This window comes from Colobus angolensis, unplaced genomic scaffold (assembly GCF_000951035.1).
Source record: "Colobus angolensis palliatus isolate OR3802 unplaced genomic scaffold, Cang.pa_1.0 Scaffold243, whole genome shotgun sequence".
NCBI lineage: Eukaryota > Metazoa > Chordata > Mammalia > Primates > Cercopithecidae > Colobus > Colobus angolensis.
This window is the reverse complement of record NW_012115633.1, coordinates 392,600-405,530: the sequence shown is the minus strand read 5'-3', so window position 1 is coordinate 405,530 and position 12,931 is coordinate 392,600. Positions and strand designations below refer to the sequence as shown.

General features: G+C 31.9%; 1 protein-coding gene across 2 annotated transcripts in view; it reads left to right on the top strand.

Annotated features, from left to right (window-relative positions):
* The window catches only part of SNTG1 (syntrophin, gamma 1), an 893,287-nt gene that overhangs the window by 674,851 nt on the left and 205,505 nt on the right, over positions 1-12,931 (top strand). For both annotated transcript variants that reach the window (XM_011945675.1, XM_011945673.1), the window contains one exon: positions 5,568-5,606. In XM_011945675.1, the coding sequence (XP_011801065.1) occupies positions 5,568-5,606 (39 nt within the window). The remainder of the gene's footprint in view (positions 1-5,567; positions 5,607-12,931) is intronic.

Below are 12,931 nucleotides of genomic sequence, written 5' to 3'. Positions count from 1 at the left end.
CCATTCTGCTCCTTTTACAGCCAGAGGATTAATAGCTTAAATAATTGTGCTCCAAAAGCAGCCGGTTTTGTGATATGGACAGCAAGTATGCCCTTTGATCTCTAAAAGCCTTCAAGTTCAAACACAACCTTTATTTTAGTCAAAATTATACTCCCTTTTTAGCTACTTATAACACAAATTGTTCTGATAACACAAAATTAGCATTGGTTTCTAAGAAGTGTAACATGGAAAATGTCTTTTTGGAAAACCCTGGTTTGTCTTATTTGAAGATCGGTCTTAAAAATGATGCAGACAATTTAGAATTTTCATTATTTGGAATTACTATTACTACCAAGAGTAGACAATTTTTAAAACTTTGCTCTATGAATGCATTTTATCACTAAAAATATTTATGTTTTAGTATTTTACTATATATAATATAGCAGACACTATATTAAACATGAATAATGCCATATGTTTAAAATAAATTTAAATTGTAATTAATATACTTTTTGTTTCTTCTAAATTTTAATTTGCTTTATTGATATTAATGTTATAATTAAAAATAAGTATTTTTCAAAGCAAATTACTGCTAGTATCTTTATATTGAGAGTTCACTTATAATTTAGGTTTCCTAGAATACGGTTGTAAATGGAAACGAAGGTATACTATGTCCAATTGATAAATACTAGGATATTCCACCAGTGCCACTTATGAGAGAGCATCAGTGGTTTCATTTTCCCTCTATCTGTTCGTCCCCCACACAGCCTGATTCACACATGATTGTCACCCAGTTGGCACCTGAGTGTGCAAATCCTAGTCTAGAGTTGACAAAAAAATAGAAGGGAGTATGCGTTTAAACTATAGTGTAAGAAAGACATCTTTGCTCAGAATTCTTTAAAATGCACTTCTTATCTTCGAAAGGAATTCAAGCTTACTTTATATTAATTATAATCACTACTTATTGAGCTCTAAATTCCTGTCATTTTTTTCCAACAAATATATGCAGTTAATGTTATTATTGATGTTTTACAAATGAAGGGATCTAGATATTTGATAATTAATAATCTGTCTGAGGATATTTAGTAACAATTACAGCTGGAATTCAACACCAGATCTCTCTGACTACACAGACTGACAAAGTCTTATGCAACTGCATTTTAGCTCCTGTGTTGAACTTACCCTCTTTCCCCTCTGCAGCCTCCTTGGATTGTTTGGATTCTGTAAAGGGGGCATCCTTATGCCATCTCTGCATGGGATCTTTCATTTCCATGTTCCAGCACTTATCACCATGAGTCACACTTGGTAGAAGGTCATTAAAAGATTTTAGAAGTAAATAATGACATTCTCTCCTGTCTGCATTTCATTTAGTCAATACACACACACACACACACACACACACACACACACACACACACACACGCACACACATATTACTGAGTACTGAGGATCCTTATAAGCCTTTAAAATGTTGTGAAAGATTTAAAAGTTTAGCTAGAGAGAGGAAAAATAAAACAGGTGTTTTTGAAACATGTGTATTCCGGGTGTTGTTTTGATGGCATTTTATATTTTCAAAGTTTTAAATAATGGAATAGCTTTGTTAAAAAATAAAGATTAAACTAATTTTATTATTTTCTAATTTTAAAAGTTATATTTTAATAATAATTACAAAATACAAAGCAGTAAAGGAAGTTTTCATGTAATAATCCCTAAATAAAAAACAAAACTGTTAGAATTTTATATTTATAACTGTCAGTATCATTGTCATACACATATGTCTGCTTATGTATGCATATTAAACATAAAATAAATTTCAGTTCATTCTTACAGACATTAATCTAAATTTATAAGACTGGATGTATGCCCAAATTATCAATCTTTGTGTATGTGTATATGTATGCATATATAAATATATGTATTTATGTTTACTATACATACACACATATATGCATACATATATATGCATATATATGTGTATATATATAATTTTTAAAATACTGCATAAAGCTGTCTTGAAATTAGAACTTTTTTAAGCATTGTATCTTGTCAATCAGTAAATATCACCATAAGCATTTGTAATGAATGCACAGTGTTATGAAATTTTGGATATATTGATTATTGTTTAGCATAATAAATAGTTCAGTATATGCTACATATGTTTTAATTGCTGTGATATTTCCACTTATTTATACTCTTTCTGTGTATATATTTAAAAATGTTAGACTGTTAAAAATTAGCGGCTTGGCTGGGCACAGTGGCTCACGCCTGAAATCCCAGAACTTTGGGTGACCGAGGTCGGCGGATCACCTGAAGTCAGGAGTTCCAGACCAATCTGGCCAACATGGTGAAACCCCGTCTCTACTAAAAGTACAAAAATTAGCCAGGTATCGTGGCACCTGCCTGTAGTCCCAGCTTCTCGTGAGGGTGAGGCAGGAGAATTGGTTGAACCCCGGAGGCGGAGATTGCCAGCCTGGGGGACAAGAGTGAGACTTCCTCTCAAAAAAAAAAAAAAAAAAGGAAAAAAATTAGCGGCTCATGCCTATAATCCCAGCATTCTGGGAGGCCAAGGCGGGCGGATCACGAGGTCAGGAGATCGAGACCATCCTGGCCAACATGGTGAAACCCTGTCTCTACTAAAAATACAAAAAAACCCAACCAACCAAACAAACAAACAAAAAAAACAGCCAGGCGTGGTGGCGGGCACCTATAGTACCAGCTACTCTGGAGGCTGAGGCAGGAGAATCGCTTGAACCCAGAAGACGGAGGCTGCAGTGAGCCGAGACTGCGCCATTGCACTATAGCCTGGGCAACAGAGCGAGACTCTGACTCAAAAAATAAAATAAAATAAAATAAAATAAAATAAAAATATGAAATGTTCTAATTCTCCCTATTTTTATTTATTGTTTTATTTTAAAATGTTAGTATAAGTACTAGCAAATGGAACATTTTGTATTGTTATACTCCACTTGCTACGGGAAAGATGGAAATCATCTTTAAAACGGATTTGGGTGTGTGTACAGATTTTAAATCTTAACAAGGAATTATTTTGTATCTACAACACCAGGAAAAATTCCTGAATAAAATGGATGCACATTTCTTGCTGCCACAATGAGGGTAACAGGTGGGCGGAGTTTTCTGTGCTGGACATCACACACCCCATTTTGATTTGCCCTCTTCCATTCCTGTGCAGTCAGTAGTTTGGTTATTTAAGTTTATATTTCCATTGAAACATGACTAAACATGAATAGATTATTTTACCCTAATACACAATTAAAAAGCTACAAATTTCAGTAGAAATCAGCTTGCACAAGCTATTTTCTTGCCAAATAAATCTATTAATACTACACAGAGCGGTATTTAAGCATTGACTTATTCTTTTTGAATATTTTTACATAATCCTAGAATGACATAAATTGTTCAAGTATAAAGTATTATGAAGTTATAGAGAAGCAGTATTTGAAAGGTTATGATGATATCATTTGACGAAGAGGAGCACAATTATCAGTATTTCCACTTTAAAGAATATCACTTCTTCAATAACTGACTTAATGCCTTGTTCTACTTTATTATTTTATTATTGTATTTGCCACATTACAAAAACAATCTACACATAATTTTTAAAGGCCATTTTAATATTTTCCAAATATAATTTTTACATATGAATTACTATTATTATTTACATTTTATTCTAGTTGTTGACATATCTCACTGTCTTGTCATTCTCTCTAGTCATTAATATATGACCTCTTTATTGTATTCTAATTTTTGATAGAGATATTCTAATGTAAAATATATCATAATATATTCTACATTCTAAATTACTCCCAATTTCTTTCCTTATTTTTGAGCAGTGGTAGGAAATACATCATACATTTTATTATTTTAATAGTAGTAACATTATATAAGAAACCATTCAAAGGTTAGAGATGGTAACATTCATGTATCAGTTAATAAATTGATCTTTTCCAAGGTGAGTCAGGTATGTACTAAGGGAAACTAACAAAAACAAAAAAATGGTAATGTAACGACTCCTCACAGATAGATAATTCTGATGGTCTAGTAAACACTCTAGTGGGAGAGAAAGTAGATCTGTGTGCAAGAAAACATCTCAATTCTGCAAACACTCCCAAGGGCGGATTAGTAGGACAAGACTTCTGTGCTAGACTCAGAAGTTTGGCTTAACCACTACTTTCTACTCCGTGTTTGGCTCAACCACTACTTTCTATCATGAAGTGTTTACTTTCATAGGTGATCTTCAAGTTTCCTAGAAAGATGGTTCAGACTTTTTTTCCGATTGAAAAACATTGCAGTTTACAAAGCTACATAGTACGTTGTTGAAGACAAGGGCCCACGTAGAATATTAGTTGAATGTTAGAATTCTTTATAACAATTCATATGAACTAGCAAAAAGTAGATATCCACAAAGTACTCAGTATATATTTTTTAATTGATTAATAAAATATGTTTAGAGATCAGCTTTTTCCATCTGTGTTTCCAGGCTATGCTGATTTTAGCCGAAGGCATATATGAGTAGGTTCAGAGATTCCTTAGCAGATTCCTTTGCAGAGCCAAAAGGTGTTTTGAAATGATCGTAATAATGTAAGAAGTACATGGTTTCTGTGCCTAAACTTGCTCAGATCACACATATGTTTTCAAATTTTCTTTTATTTTTACATTTTAAGTGAGAAATATCTTGCAATAAATCTGTTCTTGTAGATGTGACCTTTGTTGATGTTCCAACTTTGTGTACTTTTTCTGTTTAAATGACACATTATTTCATACTAGTCAGCAGGACAAAAGGGAACTAAAAAAGGACAAAATAAAATAAGTCAATGACATGATTTATAAGTGAATATAGTCTGCATTAATTCTGCTGTAAGTGTATACCATGCAGAGTTAGCATGTTTGAGTTTCTCTATAAAGCCATTGGAAGGTAATCATTTTATTTAGCAAAAGCACTATTGAAGAAAGACTTCGTGTAATGTCCTTTATCCAAACTTAATGTTCACTTTTATTTGGTTTTTAAAGTTTGTTTCCATGACATATGACAGAGGAAATGCTTTCTCTGAAGACCTACTTTAAATTCTTATAAAATATCATTGATTAAATTTTCTTAAAGTAAATGTTAGACTTTATCTGGAGTCGTGACTGAAAATGTTCAACACACATGCTTTATCCTTTAGTATTTGGATATTGCATTTCCCTGTTCTCTTGAGTGCTAAAACAAATTGGATATAATATAATTTCAAAGTGCAAAAAACAAACCACAGAAAGTTACTCTCTACATTCTTGATAGATAATCATTTAGCATTGTTTGAGCACAGGCTTTTGGTTTCTGAGTTAAAAAAAAATTTTATAGGGAAATCTTTTCCAAAATGTTTACATATGAAATGTGGGATAATTTTGATAACCAATTTTAAAAAGAAAAATTCTGTTTATATATGTTGTTTTATATGTGATGATTTCAGCATATCAAAATAGGATATTAATATATATTAGTTCGCTAAAAATAATCTGCATAAAATTCTGAGGACCTTGTGTTACCACATACTTTTCTTCTCACTTTTATTATTTATTTATCATTGCAGATTAAAAAAATCAACAGAAATTTTCCTGTAAACCAGCAGGTAAGATCAAAGCATACTGCATACTTGGAAAGCTACATAATATATTTCTTCAATTTGATCTATTATAGAAGATCTGATTTCTAGACAGAAATAATTGGTACTGTCATTTACTATCTTCAGTGAGAAATATACATCTCAGCTATCTCTTTCATATTATATAATATGTAGGTTCCTCTACTTATATTAAAAAGTACTTGAAAAATGTGTATCTAAGTCAAAAATTATTATTTATACAAAATAATGATATTTATTTGAATACATTGTTGAAGAACTTACAGTTTTATTTACATATGATAGTTTTAGTATATCTTAACTTTTGGGAGACATACTTTTAATTTATCTCAAAATTCAAAAGGATTTTTCACAATTTGCTGACAGTATTTCAAATAAGTCTAAGTCAATTCATAGAACAAAAATAACTTTGATTATACACCTCTATAAACTTCTTACTCTTGATATCAACTTTGATTTGAAACCTTTGATCTAATCTAAATATCTATGATAACTATTTATAAATGATGCATAATTACATATTAATTTTAATGATAAAAATGTTTAAATGATCTTCAGCGTATAAAATGTAAGATCTTTTTCTTATCTAAACCTCAGTTCCCTTATCTGTTACATTTATATAAGGGTGATTATCCTGTAAGTTTATTTTGAGGATTAAATAGTAGCACATGTAAAGTTCTCAATCTATACTATCGTTATCATCAAAGTTTCCAAATGTTTACACTTATTCTTTGGAATACAGAATTTATGTTTTGTAGAAATTGTATCATTAAGGATGCTGCTAGCCCAGATCAGCTTCCAAAGCCATGTGTAACTAGAACACTGGAGAGAACCACTTTGGAGAGTTCATTGTGTTTACAATGCTCTGGTCTAGTTATTTTCAGCTCCAGAAGTCCCCTCCCTCCTACCTTAAGTCCCTCAGTCCTGAGTCAAGTTGATATTTTGGATAAATGCAGAGGTTGGAGAGGTGTACATGTCTTGCCACATGCTGCAGCAGCCTGTAGTTGTTTCTAAGTCCCTTCCTTACAGTGTGGAAACCAGATCTGTCACCAGTAGACTCTGCTTACTTGCTCTGTGATGACACCTGGGATGCTCCCTTTGTTGCTCCCATGCTTTCCCAGGTGATTCTGATATGGGTGTCATCTTGAGAACTGCACACAGGTATAGTTCAAGATAGGTGTCATTTTAGAGCTACAGTTTAATGCTTTTATAGGGTTCCAGTAGAGGGAAAATGTCATTAATAAGAAATTACTCAGATAGAAGAAAGCATTAGCTATGGGGGAAGATTATAATGTCCATCGATAGACAAGGCTGTTTTCTAGTCAGATCTATAAAAATGGAAATCTACTGTTTTGTAAATTCTTCTCCAAAATAAAAAATGGTGAATTTTTTTTTAATTTAAGAATGACTCTAGACCTATGTCATCACCCTCTCATGCCTTTTCTAACCTCAACATGGGAGATATTAATATTGGTGTAATATATTACTACAGTGGTCACTCCCCTCATAGCCCCAAAGCTATTCTGTAATCATAATGACAATTACAGCTAACACTTCTCACATAGTCAGCCTGCTGACTGGGACCACTTCTTGCCACCTTTGCTTATATCCAGGTTTAGAATAATATTAAGTAAAATAAATGAGAATTTGAATAAATCACACATAGAACAGGTAATAAAAAACCTTTAATATTCTAACACTATAATGTTCTGACATATACTCATATATAAACATAGATGTTCATTATTATTCATCGTTTTTATTTGCTAGCATGCTAATATTTTTCATTATACAATTATTTCAAATCTGAAATTATGTAATTCAAAACTATTTCAGATTTTATTTAAATTATATTGGCAGCTCACAGTTTTGAAAATCATAACAAATTCTTCCCGGCATTCAAGAAACCTGAAAATAATAGTTAATAATTTTTTTTTTCATTACTACTTTCCATTGTATACATGAAGAATTTTAAGAAATAGGATTAATTTATAGTTAAATATTTATATTATTGCATAATTAGGAAAACTCACCTCACAGTATGACAACAATGCATTAAATGACTAGAATACATTTCCTACTTAGTAAAATCTGAGCCAGTTTAAGGAAATTGAAATTTAAAAGCACATATAATCCAATTTCTGATGATATATGCATTAAATAACTCCCTCATATTCCTGGTGTTCTAGGTATCCTGGCTCAGCTTCTTGAGCAACTGGGATTGCAGGCATGTACCACCACGCCCAGCTAATTTTTGTATTTTTAGTAGAAACAAGGTTTCACTCTGTTGGCCAGGCTGGTCTCAAACTCCTCACCTTAAGTAATCTGCCTGCCTTGGCCTCCCAAAGTGCTGGGATTACAGGCGTGAGCCACAACAGCCATCCTGAATTGGTTCATTTTTACAATGAACACACTGAAATTCAACTTGCCCTGATAACTTTCTGTTGAAAAGATGAAAGGTGGGACAGTGGTCTTGCTGATGAACAAAATAGGGATAACTGAATGGATGTCAAGTGATGTTGTGATAATTCTCTCAATATATTAGAGGTAAAGTCATACAGGCCTAGAGAACCAGGCCTACATCACACTACTGTATGTACCTAGACCATTAGGTCATAACTTATTAAATGTGTCATTTTTACTTATTTTTAACTGAAGTTTCTTCATCCTGAAATAAATCTCATTCCTTCCACAAAAATAGCATTTTTCATTAACTTTCTTCTATAATTGTTTACCTGGGAGTAACATTATAAAGTATTAATTCATCATTAAAGTATTAATATAATGAGCTTTATATTAGGCAGTATACAAAATAATATAATCAAATTGTTTACAATAGTTTAAATTAATAAAGTTATACTTATTTAAAACAACATGTTAGCTGTGGCAGCTATTCCTACAGAAATATTTACATTTGACTAACCACAATAATTTGGACACATTATTATAGATATGTACATACCATACATAGAATGCTGGCAGCTGGAATAGAAAGTGACTAAAATCTCTAGTCATGCTGGGGAGAATTAGGGAATTTCAGGACACTTTAAAAATCCATTTCTGGAGTGGCATCAGAAAAGAAAGAGGAGTAGGATAAATTTTGTCAGTTTTGCTTCTCTATAAAAGCAACAGAAGAATGGCAAAAATAGAATCAACTTTTAACAAATATGGAAATTCACAAAGGCTCACTGAACCCAGGGATCATTTATTCAAGAAAAACAGCTGAGTCTTGGTAAGAACAGCAAGCTTTGTGGCATTGTAACTGGACCTAGTTCCAACCCCTCCCTTTTCGCTGGCAATATGGTGGCTTACAGAATAATGATGTATAACCTGAAATTTAAAATCTAATAAGTTGTATATTTAATTCATTCAATTTTAGCGTTATTGAAGATGTGTATTTGTGTGTATTTAGACAAAATATTCTATTAATGAAACTGACAATTGGTCTTTATTTGTGGGGGATGTCAAAATCTATTTTTTTCAATTTGAGAAAGAAATTATCCTAGCTCTTTATATATTCAATTTATAAATGTTAAAAACACATTATGGAGTCACACAGTCTGCGGATAATGAGCCTATTATTGTTCTGGTCCATTTCATAACACTTGGTGATAAAATATGCTGGCAGTTTATGATCTAAAGGAGAATCTACCTCAAAAAAAGTAATGTGTCTTTATAAATTAACTCTTGGAGAATCAGCTAGCTCATAAATCATTTGATAACAAACATGATGGATATTTCACATGAAAAAGAGGTGTAAATGTTATTTTACAGTTAAACTAAAAGAGCCCACACCTAATTATGTAAACAATTATGTATTACAGTTAAAATAAAATATACACTTTAGAAGACTTGGGAAAGGGTTATTCAAATAATAGAAAGTTGTCTATGTGTGTGTGTGTTGAATTTATACACATGTATACATGGGCTTCATTATTGAAAGAATTGTCTTAATTCTCATTGGCTTTCTTTTCCAAATATATAGATTTTCAAAATCCTGAGGGTGTGGGGAACAAATATGGCAAAATTGTCTTGTTTCGCATTTTCCGGATTGTTATATAAATGGAATCATACCGTATGTCTGAATTTGTGTGGCTTCTTTCATACAGCATAATTATTTTTAACATTGCTCATTTAACAGCGTGCAACAATCCATCATTCTTTTTAGTGCTGAGTAGTACTTCATTGGTGGCTCCACCACCGTTTGTATATTGTGTATTATCACATTCATGCACATTTGCTTGATTTTAAGTTTTAGTGTATTACAGATAAAGCTGATATAAATATTTATGAAAAGTATTTGTCTTGGCATATACTTTTATTACATTTGGGTAAAATCCTAGTAGTGTAATAACTGGATATTAGGGTTGTATATTTTGAACATTTTAAGAAACTGCAAAACTGTTTTCCAAAGGGTTTTACATCTCACATTGACACCAGCAGAGTAAAGATAATCTCGTAGATATCTCTTATGGTCAGGCCTTTAATTTTTGGACATTCTAATAGATGTGTCATGATCTGTTAAATTTTACTTTGCATTTCTCCAAAGAATAATGATGTTGAGCAACTTTCCACGTTCTTATTTGACATTTGTATATATTATTTTGTGAATTGTCTTTTCAAATGTTGCCCAAGGATAGAAGTTTTTAAATTTGATGAAGTCTAATTCATTGTATTTTAATGAATCATGTTTTTGAAAATTCTTTAACACAGGAAATAAATTTTCACGTATTTTTTATCCTAGGTTTTTTACAGTATTCTTTTTATTTTAAATCTATGATTTATTTTCATTTAACACTTGTTTCAAAAGTGAGGTAGAGATCAAAGGCATTTTTAAAGGGAGATACAATAGTTCCAGCATATTTGTTGAAAATATTATTCTTTCTTCAATGAATTATTATTCCTCTATCAAAAAACAAATTGATCACATATATGTGGGCCTATTTCTGGACTCCAAATGCTGTTGCCTTCATCTATTTGTATCTCATGACACAAATACAAAACTGTCTTGAATACTGTAGTACTACAATGTCTAACATCAGTAGTGTGAGTCCCCTAGCTTTGTGATTACTTGTTGTTGTTGATAAAACTTCTAATATTTGTATTAATGTTTTTATATAATTGAAATGTAATAATTGTACACATGTTTGGGGACAGTGTAATATTTTGAATCATATATACATTGTATAATGAGTGAATTAGAGTAATTGCCAAATCCATCACTTTAAACATTTATCATTTATTTTGGTGGCAACATTCAAAATCTCCTCTAGCTATGTTGAGGTTTACACTATGTAGTTATTTGCTATAGTTACCCTACTGTGTGATACAACATCAGAAATTATTGTGTACCTGTAACTTTGTACCCACAGGTGAACCTTTCCCAATCTCCCCTCACTCTTCCCCTCCCTGGCCTCCGGTGACCACTATTGTACTCTCTACCTGTACGAGACCAACATTTTTTAGATAACACCGATGAGTGAGATCATGTGATGTTTGTCTTTCTATGCATGGGTCATTTTACTTAACATAATGTCCTCCAAGTTAATTCATGTTGCCGTGAATGACAAGATTTCATTCCGTTGTACAGCTGCAGAGAATATATATATATATATATAATGCCTCATGTTCTTTATTCATTCATCTGTATATGAACATTTAAGTTGATACCATATCTCAGCTATTGTGAATAGTGCTGCTTATTGGGAGTGCAGCTATCTCTTTGACATACTGATTTCATCGTCTTCGAGTGCATACTCAGTACTGTTTTCCATAATGGATGTACCAATTTACATTCCCAACAACAGTACACAAGAGTTGCCCTTTCTCCACATCCTTGCCAGCATTTGTTATTTTTTTGTTCTTGTTTTTTGATGATAGTCATTTGAACTGGTGTGGGGTGATACCTCATTTTGGTTTTGATTTGTATTCCACTAATGATTAGTGATTTTGAGCATTTTTAAATGTAAACCTTGGCCATTTGTATGTATTCTTTTGAGAAATGTCTTTTCAGATCTTTTGCCCATTTTTAAATCCAATTACATGGTTTCTTGCTATTGAGTTTTTTGAGCTTCTTATATATTACGGTTATTAATATCTTGTCAGACAGGAAATTCGCAAATATTTTTTTCCCACTCTGTGAGTTGTCTCTTTGTTGGTTATTTCCTTTGATGAGCAGAAGGTTTTGTTTGTTTGTTTGCTTGTTTTGTTGTTGTTCTTAGTTTGATACAATCCCATTTGTCTATTTTTGCTATTGTTGCCTTTGCTTTTGAAGTCTTATTTTTAAAAATCCTTGCCCAGCCCAGTGTTATGAAGCAATTTCCCTATGCTTTCTTCAAGTGCTTCCATAGTTTCAGGTCTTACTTAAAGTTCAAGTCTTACTTAAATTTAAGTCTTTAAGATATTTTGATTTGATTTTTGTATGTGGTGAGAGATAGGGGTCTAGTTTCATTTTTCTGAGTGTAGATATGCAGTATTCCCAACATCATTACTGAAAAAACTATTCTTTCCCTAGTACGTGTTCTTGACACTTTTGTTGGCTTTAAGTGTATGGATTTATTCTTAGGGTTTTCTATTCTGTTCCATTGGTTTATGTATCTGTTTTTATGCCAGAACCATACATTTTGTTTACTATATCTTTGTAGTATATTTTAAAGTCATGCTGTGTGATGCCTTAACTTTATTCTTTTTTGCTCAAGATTGCTTTGTCTATTGGCAGTCTTTTACATTTCCATTTGAATTTGAACATTGCTTTAAAAAATCCGTGAAAATGGCATTGTCTTTTTGATAAGGATTTCATTAAATATGTAGATGGCTTTGGTTAATATTGACATTTTAACAATATTAATTATCGCGATCCATGAACACAGAATACCTTTCCATTCGTTTGAATTTCCTCCAATTTGTTTCATCAATGCTTTACAGATTTTATTATAGAGATCTTCCATTTGTTTGGTTAAGTTTATTCCTAAATATTTCTCTGTGGCCATTGTAAATGAAATTGCTTCCTAATTTTTTTATGATAGTTTGCTGTTGGTGTATGGAAATACTACTAATTCTATGTTGATTGTGTATTCTGCAAATTTACTAGTCATTCATTAGTTATAACAACTTTTTGGAGTCTTTAAGGTTTTCTACATCTATGGTAGGTGTGTTTATTTATTGGGTGCAAGAGATACTTTGACAGAGGCATGCGATGCATAATAATCACATCATGGAAAATGGGATGTTTATCCTCCATCCAGTTTTCCCAGCACCATTGATTGAAGAGATTGTCATTTCCCCCAATGTATATTCTTGGCACACTTGTTGGA